Source organism: Barbus barbus (assembly GCF_936440315.1).
Source record: "Barbus barbus genome assembly, chromosome: 30".
Classification (NCBI taxonomy): domain Eukaryota; kingdom Metazoa; phylum Chordata; class Actinopteri; order Cypriniformes; family Cyprinidae; genus Barbus; species Barbus barbus.
Genome location: NC_136758.1, coordinates 16023452 through 16042413, shown reverse-complemented (window position 1 = coordinate 16042413; position 18962 = coordinate 16023452). Strand labels below are relative to the sequence as shown.

At 37.9% G+C, this 18962-nt stretch overlaps 1 protein-coding gene across 2 annotated transcripts; it reads right to left on the bottom strand.

The window, feature by feature from the left end:
• Positions 1-2273: 2273 nt before the first annotated feature.
• LOC306850283 (YTH domain-containing family protein 2-like) lies at positions 2274-14003 on the bottom strand. 2 transcript variants are annotated; one of them, XM_079385833.1, is made up of 6 exons: positions 13761-14003; positions 13573-13597; positions 11818-11897; positions 8708-10330; positions 4845-4907; positions 2274-3971 (listed from the first exon to the last, which is right to left on the bottom strand). In XM_079385833.1, the coding sequence occupies exons 1-6, from the start codon at positions 13785-13787 to the stop codon at positions 3948-3950; spliced, it is 1842 nt and encodes a 613-aa protein (XP_079241959.1). In that variant the 5' UTR covers positions 13788-14003; the 3' UTR covers positions 2274-3947. The 2 variants fall into 2 exon arrangements, with proteins under 2 accessions (XP_079241959.1, XP_079241960.1); XM_079385834.1 differs by lacking the exon at positions 13573-13597 and having other exon boundaries at positions 13761-13939.
• Positions 14004-18962: the final 4959 nt, after the last annotated feature.

The window sequence follows — 18962 nt, the reverse complement described above, 5'->3', positions numbered from 1 at the left end:
AAACTCATTAAAAAAATTAAGAGCATATTACAATTAATGAATGTTTTGAATAAAATTAATTTGGATGATTTCTTTGTTATATAAATAAAAAATACAAATAGGCAATGCTTATAAGCAAATGGATCATTTAAATCTAGAAAATTAGACATCATTAAATACGCAAAATTTTGCATAAGTAGGCTATATAATAAATTAGCCTAACTTCAGATAGTTTTCCTTTATGTTTTTTATTTTATTTTATTAAATTCGTGCTATTTGTCTGTTTTATTTTAAACTTGTGTTAAACACATTTTATGCAATTGAAAGGACATTTAAATGGACCCTTTCATATTTTCGTTCGACCTCCATATATACATATTCGTTTGAAATAAATCGGTCCCTCGGTGTAGTACAGAAATGATTTTATTATGTAAATTGCATCTTTTGCAGACATGGCCAGGCGTTACTAATGGCAAAAATACACGCGCGCGCTCTTGATAATGCGCTGAACGCACGCGGCTGCTCGACTGTCAACACACTGATAAACGGAGCCCCTCACCCCGCACACAATCCGGACAGCAACTGCAGCAGGATAAAAAAGCGATAATACTGTCTGGGGTACAAGAAGGACCCAAATCGGAAATTCACAACATCTACTGCTCTTAAACCCGAGACTGATTGAGTTCAGGCCTGCATCTTTGTTATTCAGCTGCAGCCTGATATCAGTGGCCACACGGATATGATCTAAAAGCCTGAAAATCGACTTTTCTGTGGTGTGCACTGTTATAGAGATGATCTAAAAGCAGACAAGAGAAACCTACATAGTCTTTTTCATGCTAAAGTGAAATGGTTTAATAAGAATTTCCCCAAGCAATTTTACGAGGTTCTGGTTTTCTTCAAAGGCATCCTACAGTTTTAAAAGCAAAAAAGTAAATCATAATGTAAACATCAGCAGGCATGTGCACTATTTTGTTCGCTCTATTTTCAGAGAAGATGACAGTAGACACATGGACAGACTAGACTGCATCTGTCTTAAACACACCACATCAACGGTCTCAGAGACACGTGCCGTTCCCCTCCCCACCTTCATGTTGTCTGGGGATCCCGAGAGGTTTTGGGGTCCCTGGGGAGAGAGAGGCTGAGGTCAGAGAAGGGCCCCTGAGGCGGCATGATGTAGACAGACGGGAGGTTGAGCCATGTGCTGCATCTTATTTCCCCCTCATACGTAAAAACACCCCCAATATCAACAATACACACACACACACACACACACACACACACACACGTACCCATATTGACAGGTTAATATCTCTTATACTCCAAAATAGATACAAATACACACCCTATAGCCATACATCAAACAATAACTGATTCAGGAACATATAAGGCTTCTTGTAAACACTTGGTCTTAGCACTGGAGGATGCAGTGCTCTGCTGCACTGTCATCAATTAAAAGGTTTAATTGATTGATGGCTGTGACCTCACTGACACCGTCGCCCTTGACAAATTACCCAAGCTCAAAACCGTTGGATTGTAAAATGTAAAATTGCATATACCCAGTGTGAAATGTCTCTGTTAATTTTTCCTCATAAAATAAAGTGAAATGCTTAATGTTGTGTACACTGAAATAAACAAGGTCACAAATCTTCACTGTGCGAGCCATGTTTGATTTTTATTAGTGTGTAGGCCACTGCGATATTGTTTGTGACTCTTTGAGGTAAAAAAGGGGTTTTAAACTAAAAACAAAACATTTTGTCTCTTTATCACATTCTGTAAGATTAAACCCACATATCTGTACTGAGCAAGTGAATTCAGTCCATTATTTATAAATTCAAAAATTAATGGAATAAAAAGTATATCGTTTTAAAAATCTATTTAAATCAATCGGTTTAAAAAACGCGAGTTCTTATTTTTCATTCAAACGGATCGTTTAGATCAGTTTTGGTAGGCGAAATTCAGTTTTAACGCCCCCTGTTGAACAAACATGGTCATATCCACAATGCCGCCATTTTAGGATTAAAACGGTCCTTCTGTCGAAGAGTATTGAAGGCAGCCCATTGTGATTTTAGGATACGGACATGCAACTTTGATAAATATAAAAACTATTTTAAACGATGATTACCTAGGAATTTGGCGATTTCCTAACACATACAAGCATTGTTTACAAGGCAACACCTTGCATCCACCTTCAGGATAGATGTGGAAACAGTGCCACCGCGAGCCTGATTAAGAAAGTGCTTCTGAGAAGTAACCCAATATCACAGAAAAATCACACGATCACTCACATCATTTCTAATTTCAACGTTTTAAAAAATGAAACAGTTTCATGTAAGACCAAGGTGACAATGTAAGAAAAGCTGATCAATTCAGAGAACCAGAAAACGCATTTCAGCTTGTGAGGAGTCACATCTCCAGAGGCCAGAGCATTTTTTTTCCCTTTGACCTGGCTCAAACATTAAGTTTCACGGGATAATTCATGATTTAATTGAAATAAATACTTAACCCAACTACTGATTCACTATTAAGGTGGATACACTCAGATGGCTTCCTCACAAGAAAGGAATATTGCGTTTGTGACAATTAAACACGCGGCCATGGACACAGGTAAAACAAACCCTCAAAGAACCAATAAGAAGACCAACCAAATCGTTGGTCATACTGTGAATTCACTTCTTCAGAAAGCAAACACACTTGAAGCTTTGTGCAGCATCTTTATTCTGACACTGCTAAATGCCAGCAGTTTTGCAGGAGTCGTTTTAATGCACCGACATGAACAAAGTAGAAGAAGGGGTGAAGTGTGCAGGCAGCTAGTGTAGGAGAGGAGTGTGGGTGCTGGGTGGAGGGGGACCAGGCAGTTTGGGACACAGGTTAGTACATGACAAAGTATTTAGTCAAACAAGGGGAAAATGCAACACAAGTTCTGCCGAGTATACCACATTTATTTTTAATGAACTGATTATGAGAAAGAGAGGGTGCAAGGCCCACCTCAATGCAGACTTAAGAAACGGAAGAGAAAGACGAGAACGAAAAAAAAAAAATGATGGGAGGAGAGCAGCCCATAGCAACAATTTTTCTTTAAGTTGAGAAGAAAAAGTAGTAAATGGAAAATAAGCTGAAAACTCTCAAACACAGCCCCCTTTTGTACACTATAAAACTGATCCAATGAGCAAAAGCCTTAACTCAAATCGGCTTCTCCGTTTACCGTCCCCTGCCAAACACCCTCTATTACCAACACAATAAAAAAAAAAACTACAAAAAAACAAAACAGGAACAGAAAAAACTCAGGACATTCCTGAACATTCATTAGATTTTTTTTTTAATTAGATTTTTTTTTCCATTTTATAATCTTGGTAAACTTTTTTTTTCCCCTCAGAAGGTAATGAGACTTGAACTGACTAGTGGCCAATTAACCAACAGAACATCCAATGAGAAGGAGACGATCATTGCACACCCTGACTGGATGGTTTCAGCTCCAATATAGAGAAGGTGGGGGGTTAACAGAGAAATGAGGGGGGGGACTGTCTATAAAGGATCCGGGGCACTAGAACCCAATGATTTAAGAGAAAAAAAAAAAAATCAATATTGTAGTAAGAGAAGCAAAGCCATGTGCTTGGACTGTAAAAACAGATGTTTTTTTCTAAAAAAACGAAATTTAGGAGAAAAAGAGGCAGCAGAACAGAAACGGGACCCCCCCCACCCCAAAAAAAAGTGAGAAGTACTGGGTTCACTATTAGAATCCTATAGAATTAAGTTGTAGTCCTATGAATAATCATGTCATTTCTTTTACTACAAGTTCAAAGTAAGTCTTTTAGGTCAACGGAAATCAAAGAAGAGTCTTCATTTAGTTTCTTTTTCCTCTTTTTGAATCCTTGGTTAAATCTTTCCCCAAAATAATTTCTGAAAATATCTGGTTGTAAGATTGGGGAGAGAAATAGGGCCTGTCAGTCTTTTGCTCAAAGCAGTGCTCGTTACTTCACACGTCCTTGGCGATCCTGGAAAAGAGAATGAATAAAACGACTGTAAATCACGCATGCTGGGAGGACATTTTAAAAGCAAATTCTGTAAAGACTGGGTCATTTCATGGAGAGAAAAATATAAATAATAGTTTTACTTCGAATTCAATGCCTTTTTTAAAAGTACACATGAAAAGTTGGAGATAATTACTTGATCTCCATTTATTTGATCAAATACAGTAAATCTGCATCATTGAGAAATATTAATACAATTTAAAATAATTTTTCTATTATAATGTATTTTAAAGTGTAATGAATTCCTATGATGGCAAAGCTGAATTTTCAGCAGCGACTACTCCAGCTTTCAGTGTTACACGATTCTTCAGAAATCACTCAAATATGCAGATTTACTGCTCAAGAAACATTTCAATTGATATAAATGTTGAAAACAAAACTGCCGTTTAATATTTCTGAGGAAACTAATGCATTTTTTCAGGATTCTTTTAAATGTTTTTTTTAAAGTAGTACTTGCGTTCAAACAATGAGGGGAAAAGAAAGAAACTTACTGTTCCCAAACTGTTGAATACTCGTTACAAGACCAGTAATTTGTTAATCAAATTAAATTCAAAATAAATCTCTAACCTCTCTCTCTATATCTATTACACCCACAACCTTGTAAGGAAAATTTATAACACTGTTAAATGATTTAATGTTATAACAACATTGTTCAATAATATGCCTACTGACAAGTCTGGTCAACTTTAAGGCGTTTTAACATGCCTAATGGCTGGGCCTGCTGAAACTAACAGAAATTAAACCCATTATTTACAAGCTGACAGATACTCTAATTTACAAGCATGCCGATAGATAGAGGTTGATATGAACAAGGATTGAATCTCCAAGATGCATCACCTGCATTCTGTAGTGGCTCCGATTGGAATTACTGGAGTATGGGTCACTCCCCTGAACCTCCACCTGCCCAAAAGAGAAATAGCATTTTAATCAAATAATCTTGAAATAGAAAACATTCAAATTACAGAGAATGACAATATTTGTATATTAATAAGTAAGGACATTTTTCAAGACAAGCATAACCAAAACATCTATATCCACTTTTTTTCTGGCCTGGATATTATACAATTATTTCCAAGGATTCTCCTTTCATATTACAACTTATTGTGCAACATGTTAATAACATCAAAATTGCAAATGACATCCACTCTAAGATTTACTGGAGACTGAAGGGTGCAAACTCTGAAACAATGCTCACTCATTCTGACAGCTGTTCCACACTAAAAACAACAAAGAAAATTCTGGTTTTCCAAGCCAATCTTAAACAAGTCTGTATTCAATGTAGGGACATGAGGGGAAACCACAGTGCCCGCATTTGTTAGGAAGAAGGACAATAAAAGTAAACAAAGATGTAATTGAACAACTTCACTTCCAGGGGGCTGTTCCATAAACCAAGATTAGAGTATAAGCCAGGCTTATTTCAGTTAGTCAGGCTTATTTTTGGTAGATTCGGTTTCATAAATCAAACTTAAAGTTCAAACTCAGTTACCCCGGCAACTTATGCTGGCAAACTAACCTGGTCCGGAGCAGGCTAACTGTCAGGCTAAGCTGAGCTCCTCTAACTCTGACCAATAGGAACGCATCCATATTACCACTGACTCTCTCACATACAGTCAGTTGAATTTATTATCGGTCCAAAAATAAAAGTATATAGAAAATACACCTTAAATAATCAAATAAATAAAAAATAGGCTACAACCAACTGTATTTAATGTATTGTGCCCAAAATGTAGGCGAATGACATTTTAACATAGTTAAATCAGAAGTTGATCAGAAGTTTCTAGCCATGCAGCCTTTCTCTCTGAATTTATGACAGCTGTACCTTTTATGGTTATTAGAACATTAAAACATTACAATCTAAAATGTCTCTTTAAAGCATTAAAGCATAAAAACACAATCAAAAGTTAAAATCACTGAATTAAAAATGTAAATGTATAATAGAAATCAGAGTACATTTTAACTGATAAGAGGAACACACATTTAACTCATTTGAGCTAGTGATTAACAGTTGCTGCTATCATAAAAATACACTTATATGTAGTAAAATTCTATGTGTCACATTTAATGTCCAACAACAAATATTTTTGCAGAATGTATATTTTATTCAGAATTCTTGCGCTAGTATTCTATTCTGCTCTGTCTGTGTAGCGCGCATGCGCGCAGCAGCGTTCGTTCTCTCGCATAAGCCTCGCTCACTCCTGACAGCTAAATGGATATATTTGCATGGCTTTCTGACATTTACAGATGTAAAAAATATACCTGTGACGTATCAGTTATGCACTGAGGAAAACACAATGTTTCAAATGCGTTAAACAGCACACATATTCGCTGTTTGCTATGGTGGACCGATTTGATCCATGATCGACATTAAGGGCTGCTTCAGAATAAGCGTGTACGTCACATTATCCTGACTCACTGAACCTGGATAGCATTAGTCAGATTGCGTGAACTTGAATTGTCGTTTATGGAACCGCTTTAGTCCCGATTGATTTGTTAGGTTATTTCAAGTCAGGTTTTGGACTTTAATCCCCGCTTTTCTTAGCGTCTTTTATGGAACAGCCCCCAGGTGTTCTTTTTATGAAGTATTATTTCAGTAAACAATACTTCACAATAAAGCAATTACATCTTATTCAAACAGAAGAATTGTCCTGCTAAAAACATTCAGAGAGCTAAACTGGTGCTGTAAGCCCCACATATACAGAAAGAACTGTAATATGAACTCGATTCTGGAGCTTTACAGCCATTATTCACATTGTCCACGGTAAAGAAATTAATTTTCTAAAAATACCTCTCTTCTGCCACAACAGCATCACACAATCACATGGCAGAAAAACCATTAGTGTTGACACTATACAAAGCAGAACGGTGGATATCTAGGCTGGGCTTTCATTTGATTCAACAGATAATTATGTGCTGTCAGGCAACTCTGTAAATGCTGTTCACCACACTAAACGAGTACACTTTATATGCTTATTGTGCATTGTACACCATGTGACCCCCCCAAGCCAAATACACACAATATTAACGATAAAGACACAGCAAAGAGACAGACAGACAGCATAAAACACAAAATAAATAAAGAAGCAGAATAAAGGTGATCACACCCATATATTACTTAAGCATGCTCCTTTGATATAGCATTTTAAATATTTTCACACTATTAGGCTTGTGAAAAAATAAAAAAATGCAAACTTGTATGCAGATGTTTTGTCAAATCTGAAATATGGACATGCAACATCAAAATGTTGCTCAAATAACTTGAGTATTGATGTGGCTGGATTTTTTATTTTTTTTTAAACAAACAGATGTTCTCTTGCAGTGATAAACAGCAACACAAAACCACCAGCACACCTGTAGCAGAAGTTTTCAAGGTGGTCTTTCGACATTAACATTCTGGTCTAACCAAAAACAGGTTACACGGACTCAAATTTGCAGATGTTACCCTACTGATTAATAAACAACTTAACCGAGACAGAAAATTAGATTCTAATTACATTTTTAAAATATGAGGTAAAAGGGATAGTTAAAATAAATAAATCATTTAAAAATCATTCCTTCCACAGAACTTTTAAATTTTTGTTTTAAAGAATTTTCACCCATTTTTGCTTATCCAAAAAAAAAAAGAAAAAAAAAAAAGAAAAAAGAAAAATTGTTCAACAGAAATTCACATAGGTTTGGAACGACATGAGTAAGTGATAAAAATTTAAAGTGCCCCTTTTATGGATTTTTGAAATTGACGTTTCACACAGTGTGTAACACAGCTCTAAGTAAATGAAAACATCCTGCAAAGTTTTAAATCTTAAAGTGCATTATGTATAAAGTTATTCTCTCAAAAGAAAGAGTCGACTCTGAATCATTTAAACAAGTCATTTTTAAAACAAATCCCAAGCTGTTTCATGTTGATGTCAACATGAAACATTAGCATATTGCCCGCTCACTTGTTGCACTTGCAGACCTGGGAAAAGTTTATTTTTGCCTTGGTCTGAATGAAAATGCAAATTCATTCTTTGCCACTAGGTGCCCTTTTGGAGCAGTAAAAATAGCTGTTACCCCAGTAACGCTATACACAAAGCAGCACTGCACTCACAAATGCTGCTTCATCAGGCATGATGAAATGGAATCGACCAAACTGGACCAATCACCGCAGATTAGTGTCACGCAAAGGAGGGGTTTGGAAAAATTAATCGTGTAAGGTAAAAATAGATGCATATAAGACAATGAGAGTGTTTTTTGACCTTGCATGGATGTCAACCTTTTGTTGGGGACTCCCAAAACCAAATAACCCATAATAGGGGCACTTTAATTTTTGTGTGAACTACCCTTTTAATTGGACTCTGCAAATGATGGGAGAACAACTTATGTTTTATGTATACTAACACAAAATCTGCATTTCCATTACCTGTAGCAACAATATGCAACATTTAAGGTTGCATTTTCCAAACAACATTGTTTTTATTCATCATATCCTTATTTAAATGGGTATGTGACAGAAAACAATCTTAATATGCTCTTGAATTGGATAAACTTAAAGTAAACAATTCCAAGAGCATAAATAAATTCATATCAAAAGGACAAAATATTGAACAGTGGTCCTAACATTTCAAAACTGACATCAGCATAAGAACTCTGTGAAGAACTGGATTTAAAAAAAAAATTAAAAAGCGGCTTTATATTCCTGATGGAGTTACGCCATGGTAGATTACCTTTTTTACACTCTCCTCCTCTTCCTGACGTTTCTCGTAGTGTGAAAAGTCGTCAAAAATGGAGGTGGTGTGCTTGTAACTTGCGATGATCTTCAAAACCTGACGCGCCTTGTCCAGCGGAACTTCCTGTGTGTCTCGGGAGTTGGTCACCGGCTTATTCTCGTTGTTTTCCAGACGAATGTGCCTTAGTTGGCTGTTGGGAACGTCCTTCACAAAGATCCAGCGCACATCAAAGCGGCCCTTCCACTTGTCCTGCGACCACACACCTGCACAAGTGTTGTAGTCCACGGGCGAGCGCATCTCGGCCACGCCGCAGAAATGCCCGCTGCCATTCACGCTGAAGAGCAGGTAGAGCGGCCCTTTGTTGGCCAGCGAACGGTAAGCAGCGTCCAGACGCTTATTGCCATGTTCTGTGCTGCACCAGATATTGTACTTAATGGAGCGATGGATGTCGTCCTCAGAGTAGCTCTTGATGATGAAGACGCGACCGTGCTTAGGGTTCCAGTCAAAGTCCTTGGGATTGTAGTTGTTCACCATGCGCAGTTTCTCCAGAACTGGGTGGGGCTCTGATGGCACAGCAACACCACCCATTCCTGAATTGGGAGGGGATTGGCCAGGTCCGCCCGCTGCGTCCCCGAAGCCATTGGCACGGTTACGTGGGGGCACCCAGCGGGTTGGCTGGGAGGGTTGGGGAGCGGGAGGGCCCTGGGAGAGAGGAGGTGGGACAGCACCAGGCTGGCCACCTGGAGGAAGAGGGTGCTGGCCGAGTTGCCCGGTGGAAGGCACTAGCTGTCCGTTGCTGAGGGGCAGCTGCGGTACCCCGCCGGCAGTAGCACCTGGTTGAGGAGACGACTGATTGGGCGGCTGTCCATTAGTGGGCAGGGAAGTCTGTTGCGGGGCTGCTGGTTTAGGCATAGTCCCCTTGTTGTCCCAAGTCCCAATATCCATGTTATGTTTGATGGGAGGCGGCGGAAGATTCGTCCCGCCAAGTACCCCCTTGGTTTTCAGCTTAGGCTGCGGCTTGGCCGGCTTGCTGGCAATGTCCGCCCAAGACGCAGGTTTCGCAGGAGCCATGGAGGCAGGAGCCATGGTGGGAGCTGCAGAAACCTGACTCAATGGCCCTCCAGGAAGTCCAGAACCAACAACTTTGGGTGCCATGTCCCCAGCCCCAATCTTAAGCCCTGCCATGCCCTGATCCAAGCTATTCATTCCCACGGCCTTGTTGAGCGGCTCGTTGGCTGCAAAGGGAGACTGTCCGTCGATCATAGCACCTCCTAGCGTGCTAGGGGCATAGGCGTAACTGCTGCTGTAACCTGAGCTCTGTGTGGACTGTCCCTGAGAGCTGCTGTTCCCCCAGGCAGGGAAGTCAATCCCACTGGGGAAGAAGTTGAAGCCGTGCTGTCCCAGGAAAGGGTTGCTGCCCAGTGCCCCAGACTGGCCGAACATGGCATCAGGGAGAAAGTGGTGCTCCCCATTGCTAAGCTGTCCGTAAGAGGCCAGGTAAGGCATCGGGGGGTCACCGCCTGTAGACCATGCCGCTTCGTTCAGCGAATAGGTAAAGCCTATCGAGGGGCTGTAGTAACTGGGCATGTAGGAGTCGGACATGGCCGTATAGGCATTGCTCTGCAAAAACAAGAACAACATATAAGTCTTCCTATTGAGCAGTCTTTGCACAGGCTAAAAAAAGCAAGTAAACAAGTAAAAGACAAATGCACGTGGGGGTAAAATATTCACAAGTTAAAGTGCAACAACATTAGGGTAAAAGCAGCACAATTTCAATTGTCTGTATTGTCATTAAATATTCTCTACTCTCCCTTGCCATTACTGCTGGTTCGAAAGAAAATTAAGATGAATAAAGTAAAGTGAGACTAGCAACAACTCAATATGGTTTTCTTCTGCTTGAAGATCAGATTAATACCTGTATTGCCAAAACTTCACTGGCCAATATAGTGTAAATGCTAAGTGTCACACATTTATATATTGAATAAATGCTGTTCTTTTGAACTTAAAATGTAATGAAAAAAAATGCTGAAAAATACAGTTTTCAGCATTGATAAGAAATGTTTCATGTGCAATAAATCAGCATATTAGAAGGATTTCTGAAGGACCATATGACAATGAAGATTAAAGAAATGGCTCCTGAAAATTCAGCACTGCCTTCAAACTAATAATTTACTATAAAAGTACATTAAAATCATTTTACTTATTTTAAATTGCAATAAAATATTGACTGTTTTCACTGTATTTTTGATCAAATACAAAAAAACAAAAAAAAACATCCTTCTTAAATCCTTAAACTCTCACAGTGACCCCAGGCCAGTAGACCTTTATTGTTCAGCCCTGCTCACCATAACCTCAAAAGTGCACTGAAACTTTGTACTAAAAGACCTCCTCTAACATGCTGAGTACTGGGAAGAGAGCTTTGAAAATATCATTTGGGACTGGTCATGGACCGGCCCCCCCTCCAGGCACAGAGCCTGCTCATATTTTTAACACCAGCAATCAGCTTTGAGAGGGCAAGCATGGCACAGATTCCCCACAAAAGCTCCCAACATTCCTTTGACAGGGTGAATACTAGACCCTTTATTCATCTGTGTCCCATTTTCCTCACAAGACATCCTTTGCCAGAACACCCGTTATTTCTGCATATATTAGCACTAGGACTGACAAATTGGAGAATTTTTAATTTGAATAATTTCATTATAAAATGCCTGCACAGGAGCGCAATGTAATTATTGCTAATTATTTAATTCCTTAATCACCTTTCATCACTTCCTGGTGAACAGCTGCACTGCATTTTGCACAATTTCCTATGACTCATCAACATGCAATACAATTTAGACAGCATCTAAATATCTGCCGGTGTCAAATGTCAATATGTATGATGGATGACTTGACTAAGTCCACACACCTCTTTAAACAACTCTCGTACAGTCTTAGGCTGCAGCATAGAGTGCCATAGCGACACCCTAATAAGAAAACAAAGCCTAGAGACCAGGATGCAATTACGGGCCATAATGAATCCTCAAGAGAATAAGCAACAAAAACTATTTCTCTCCTCTTTGTCTCTATGGGTTCCTTCTTTTGTTCAGCTCTGAAACAAGACCTACCTGTCTAGGCTGAGCGTTCAGGTAAGGCTCAAACTCATCATCGTTCAAAGTATCCTTTTGGGTAACAGCTCCGTTTTGCACTGGAAAGCAAAAAGATACAGAAAGTTAGAGAACATACTCAATGTTTCTTTTTACAGCAGTCAAAGGATGTGATAATTGTAACATCAGGCCAAAGCTGAACATTTTATGAGGGAATTTTTCAACTTCTGGGTGCTTCCCAAGGCACAAAACTAAAAGTCATGGTGCGTTCATGTACCCCAGTTTGTATTTACAAGTTGGGAATTCCTAATTACAACGTCAAATCCTTTTGGTTGGAGTAAGATGGTGGTGTAATTTTTCTAAATAAAACAAGTTTTTTTCTTTAACTATTTATACAAAATGATAAATAAAGAGTGTGCATCAGGTGTGTATTTGCATTATGATTTTTTTCCCCCAATTATGAAAGTTGCTATAAAAGGAGTTCTTATATCTTAATTGCACAATTCTAATCACACATTGCACATGCAACTTAGCACATTTTATTGTAAATACAAAGGAACTTAAATTAACAAATTTACCATCAGTTACAGACACTGTACCCACTGTCTACCAAGATTCCTTACTAACACTTGAGGTTCACAGAAAACCCCTTGTTTCCCACTCATAATTATGACTTTGCTGGCATTCACGTGCTTTCTTGTAAATCTGATCTTTTCAACATGACTTGAACACCCCATCTGATCAATGCACCTGCTGCTGAACTCAACATGTGGATTAAACACCATTGACCGTCATCAAACTTTAGTTTAAAAGAAATAACTCGACTCAAACAGAAAGCATCTCATCTTAAACTGAAAGTACAATCTGACAATTTTCAGTCAGTGATAAGAGAAAAAACCTCACTAAATACAAATATCAGAGAGACCCAAACACTTATTTTACTAGTGTCAGATGCTCAGTTATCACAGCCTGATTTATTTGAACATCAGAAATCAGCCTGCGATCTGATCTTCATACTAGTTAATTCACTGTCAGCACAAGGTAGTCTTAAATGTCAGTAATGTCTTCAACTTTATTCTATTAAATTCAACTTAAACAGTATATAGTAATTATTCAGCTCATAACGGACCTGTTTTATTATTTCCTGATGTTTTCCGTCACTGTGTGTCTGTTATTAGTGTCTTTATATAATAATGTACGCAAAACAATGTCAGTAATGCACGTCTAAATTGAAAACGGCCTAAAATAAAGACTAAAAGCTCTCACATCATATCCACGTGGCCATACGCAGTGATTCAACACGCAACTGGATTGTGAAAGGCTGATTGATACACTGAGTGTGGTGCTGAAAATCCCCTCAACAGGTTCCTCTTGGCAGCATGCTTAACCCCCTGCCTCTTGACCACCGATAGAAATTATGATTCTAAGTACATGAGACATCTACAGCAATAAATTTGAATAAAACACTTAAAAACAACATTCGCGCAGAGTGTAACGTCAGGTGGGTTTAGCTGTGCTCGGCCTCACTACTGTGCTAGGCGGCTAACTAGCGTGGGCTCCAAACACAAGCTCCTCTTACACATTTGAGATACTAAAATCAACCATATTCTCCAATGTAAGACCAATTTCTCTGTTAATTCCACGTGGGATTGTTTTAAGCAGGTTTAAGTGGTTGAATTAATAGCGGAATCGGTATGAAGACTCGGCCTGCTAACAGCAGCACCAGAACGAGACTCTTATTACAGCACAAAAACGGCATAGCGCCACTTCACCTACCTTTGTTTGCTTGGCCTTTCGGTCTCTGGATTGGGTCCAGGTGATTCATGAAGGAGTGAGTTTTGAGAGGAAAGAGGGAGAATAAATGAGGGTTTATATGAAGCTCAGGCCTGAACTCGAGCTGCGAGAGAGAAAAAACCCGCCTCGACGTCACTTCTGCTCAATGTTCACAAAGTGCCTCTGTTTACCTGCTCCAGAAGGCTTCTGGCTGACATTTCTCTCTCCCCGGAGCCTGTGTGTTAGACTGCGCGTTTGTTTGCGGCTTAAAGTCAACGGGAAATGTGTGTGTTTTTAGTCTTTGCGCCCGTCTCTCTCTCTCTCTCTCACTCACTCACTCACTCACTCACTCGCTTTCTCTCTCTCTCTCGCTACAGCTGCAGATCAGACACACAATGGCGGGCTGCAGTTCCTCCACACTTCAACATGGCCGAGCGGCCGCCGCACGTTTATCCACGGCGATACAGCGCCACTCCACGGCTGGGAGGAGGAGGTGTGTGTGAGAGAGAGGTACGGCCATGTAGGCATTTACACATATCCCGAACGTTAATATCTAATAAAACACATTTTTTAAATAGCCTACATACATTTATAAACATGTTTTAGGTAGCCTCACAGCGGTGCTATGCGTACAAATAAGTTATTCCTTCTATATATAAACACACACACACACACACACACAAAATATATAATATTTAACATACATAATTTTGAAACGACTGATGAGAAAAACAACTGCAAAAATCATCATCTGGATGTATTGGGTAGATTTTATGAACTCTGTGGTATTAGCTTGTTTATTAGTTTAATAAAATAAAAATAAAAAAGATCAGGCTGAAATTACAGGGCTTGATATGTTATCATCAACATAAAAAATAGCTATATCAATATAAAATATTAACTGACACCCTCGTGCAAGCATCTCTCACTGCGCTAGCTTTCCATTCTGTTAGGAACAAAACAATGTTCCTTCTTTTGGGTTGTTGAAGAGAATAAAGAAAAAGATTAATAATTTTGTGTTGATATAACGAATTTAAATTGTATTTGTGTGCTGTGTTTTATGAACCATGAAAGCCCGAGTAGAAATAATATCTGCACTGTCACTTGTACGCCACTAGATGTCCTCATTATTACGCAGCAAATTGATATGAGTCAGTCTTCATTTTTTCTTTTCAAGAGCGACGTACTTCATTACATTTGTCAACAAAAAAATGCATTATTTGTAAGTGTTCACATGTGAGTTAAATGCTAATTCTCAATTTGATAGTGTGTCATGTTTGAGCGCAAGAAGTGTTATTATGCAGATGGCGAGTAGTAGCCTACTTATATGATCTAGCAAATATTGCACGATTGCGTTTAAGCATAGTGACAATAAAAATGTAAAATAAAAATGCGAAGTAAAATTAGAAAATAATTAGCAAATGTAACAAAATCGAATAACATTCGTTAACTTTAAGTTAACATGAACTAACAACGAAAAATACTTTTATTGATCTTATTAATTACCATTTGCTAATACATTATTAAAATCAAACGTCTTATTTGTTAATATTATTTAATAGACCTGAGCTAACATGAAAAAATGAACAGTTGTGTTTTATTAACATTAACAAGATCAATAGCCTAAATACCAAATGTACTGCTTGTTCTTACATTAACAATAACATGTGGTAATTGCATTAAATAACAGTAATTTATGAGACCTTATTCTGAAATCATGCTAAATATATCACTAATAATAATGAACATATGCACAAGGCAGATCACTCAGTGAGTGATCTCTATTTCACGCAAACACAAAATGAACCTGCAAAGAGTGACATGAATGAACAACCAATTAAGATGGTGTCTTTACCGTTGACTGAATGTGTATTGATCCAATTTGTGAGTCTCAGACTGTGTCAAAACAACTCATTAGTAGCTCTATCTCACCTCGTAATTTATTAAGAGATGTGAGACCTGTGCTCTATAACCTTTCAAGCTTCGGCCTTGGCCTGTTATTTGCTCTTAAAGCCCAGTGTCAGATCTTCTAAGATTACTCTGATAGAGAAAGGGCTTGCGGTCTAATGAATTCCTAATAGAGTAAGTAATTAGCTCTCTGGTTCATCTTGTTTTAATATGGCATTTGATGTGAATACTTTGAATGTTGTGGTTGGATGTGTTGGTTCCAAATTAGTTATACTTAAACCCTTTTATCTTTTATTTTTAGAACTGTAGAAAAGGTGAAATGTCTGTATTGGAAGTTTGTTATAGATAGGTCACATATATTGTACAATCAAGGAAAATCTCTCATGTTTTCTAGCCTGCTATAGAAATGAATGTGGGTCCCAACTGAAACTCAGTGACCATGAAAAAAAGGAAGAAAACGCAGATGTTAGTTTCACAACGAACACATTCTTGTGTGTGATTCCTGGCACAATGTTCTGATAGTTTTTCAGTAACACTTTTCCTTTCTTATTACATACATGCACTTACTATAGTAATAACATTATGAAAAATTCCATGCAGCTAACCCTAAACCAAATCCTGATCCTAACACTAACCCTATAAGTAATTAATATTACTCAGTACTTAAATCTATAATTACAATGTAACAAGGACACTAAATGCATTATGTGACTGATGTTTGTGAATAATCAAGATATTTCTCAGGGTCTTGTAACTCAAACTCTCATAATAAAGGAAACCCACTTTTTCCATTTACCTAATTTCAAAGAAAAGATCACAAATTCAGTTTTTTCACTATTTTTTTTTTTCCAACGTAAAAGTTCCAATTTGTCACATGGCTATGATGTTATAACAGCTCTGCCTCTCATTGCTGCAAGTGACAGGTCAATGACAGGTGAATTTTATATTTGAAATGGATGGCGCTGATCTGATTGCACAGGGATTGCACAGAGGTGACGTTAATGTCCTCTCAATTCCAGGGTCTTGTGAGAAATAAGAGATGGAAAATAATTGGATAAAGTATTTTGGTTTGAGTTGTGCGGTTGTTAGGGCAATGACCTTGTTAGCATAGAGACAGGTTTTATTTTACAGAAAAAATAGAGTCAACAATTACAGACATTTGACGCTAGTCAATTGTATATTCTTACATAATTTAACATAGATTTTCCATATGGAAGCCCGGTTGATTACTAGCATAAAACATATTTTCCCCCTAGACTCTCTCTGATTGGTTAACTGTTGTAACTGAGGGCAGATCGGCCAGTTTACAGGCCAATAAAAATAGCTGTGAACTCTATGATGTCATCACTGAATAAATCACTCTGAATCTGAAATCGCACAACAATAAAGTATTCCCACAATTCACAGCAGTATGGTAGCACATTCATGTCGAACCAATAAAACAAAATTCCCTAAATAGACTAAATAAAACATAGTTATGCTGAACTGATCCAATTACATGTGGAAATCTGATCACACATTGCTTTAGAAATAAAAAAGAGATATTTAAAAACAAACCAAAAGTCTTTTGGGTAAATTCAGGGAATATTGTCCCTGCTGGGAAGCATAGCCACAATGAAGCATTGGAGAGCCTTGAAATATTTGGTGGAAATGCCCTTTAACATGAATTGCGAGTGTGATCGTCTTATAGCGTGCAGAATGAACTCATCTGCGTTCCTGGCATTCTGAGGCACCAACACCATCTGACTCCAGCGGAGTAAATTATCGCTGTTGGAGCATGTGACACAACAGCTTTGTAACCACATCTCCCCTTCAATCGGTTCAGTTTCTCTCTCTCTCTTTCTTTTTTCTTTCTTTCTTTCTTTCTTTCTCTGGGGGCAGTAGTGCCCTCCTGTGCTTGTGGGACAGGAATGTTCAACAGCAGGGTGACAATCTTCTGCTAGCCCTTTACAAACACACACACACACCGAGGATGACATCAGCTGCTTGTCTACATCGCTGGGACACTCCAGGCTGCCAAAGGGGGAATGTAGCACCCGTCAGTTACTTCAGCCATGCTGCTTGTTCACGTACTATCCATACTGAACGGGTTAGCTTTTAATAAACAGGCCCAAGGAGAAAGTATCCCTGTTTGATGGAGATAAAGGCTACTGAGAGAGAGAGGAGGACAGTGCATTTGTTGGGGACAATTAAGCATTTAAAACCTGATAGTTTGTTTTCAGATTTGTATATTTTTATTCCTGATTTACTTTCACATCAGAGACATATATCAAAATTCAATGCATATATATAATATAATATAATATAATCCTCTGAGTTAAAAATAAAATAAAATGATCCTAAGGTAAAAGTTAATAAAATGTTTATTGTGTCAAAGGCAATAATTAATCTTTTACACTTTGTTAAAAATAAAATAAAAATAATTGAGATAAATTTATAAAATAAAATGCTGAAATAAAATAAATAAAATAATGATTATATGGTTTTACAAGCAATGCTGGTCTTTCAAAAGCAAGGGATGGCCTTGCGTCATACTGATCCGCAAATGTGTCTAATTGCAATAGTTTAAGTGTGATTAGATGTGCCAAGGGAAAAATAGAACATACTGTAATTGGGCATGCAGGGATGATCTGGTTCAGTCTGAAAGCAGATTCGTTAAGCTTGAGATAATCTTAGATGACAATCAAGCATCTTCGGTTCCTGCTCTTAGCTCATGTAACACAGTTAAGAGTTTTGGGGCTAAAGTTAAACCAACATTCTAGAGCCCTGATTATAGTGTAGAATCAGACTGCTTGTGGCCTTTGTTGTGGTAACAGACAGCGCACATGTGTGTATGTGTGTGTGTGTGTGTGTGCGCTTATGCAGCAACTGTACGCCACACATGGAGCTATAGCTGAAGAAGACAAACAACACTATAACCTCCAGCCCTGACCCCATTGGTGATGAGCCAGACCAGGCCCTAAAATCAGACTGTTGTTTCAGGGCCCTCACAGGATCTGACCCACGTGGGTAAGTGTACAAGTAGTAGGGAGAGGGTTTTGTATTTATTTTTAGGAGTTAATTTTTTATTTGTTTTGTACTTGCAATATAAACCGTGTTTTGTGATACAATGCTGCCCACATCAAAGATATATGTCAGTCAGGGTAGTTATAGTTAATTAAATCTAAAAGCATTCAAGAAAATGTGGTACTTGAAATAAAGTAAATGTAAATAATAATAATAATAATAATAATTTATTAACAAAATAAATTATTTTATATTTTATTTTTTTATTATATCTTTTAAGTTTAGCTTGAGGTACTAAAATAACTAAAACTAAAATTGAAACAAACAAAAAAATTGAAACAAAGTCTTTTTAGACATATTTAAAAAATATTTTAAAATGATAAAAGACACAACAAAGTTGGTAATCTGTAACTTTAAAATGAAAAACAAATATATATATAAACTATAACAGTATCTCTAAAACATCTCTAAATACTAAA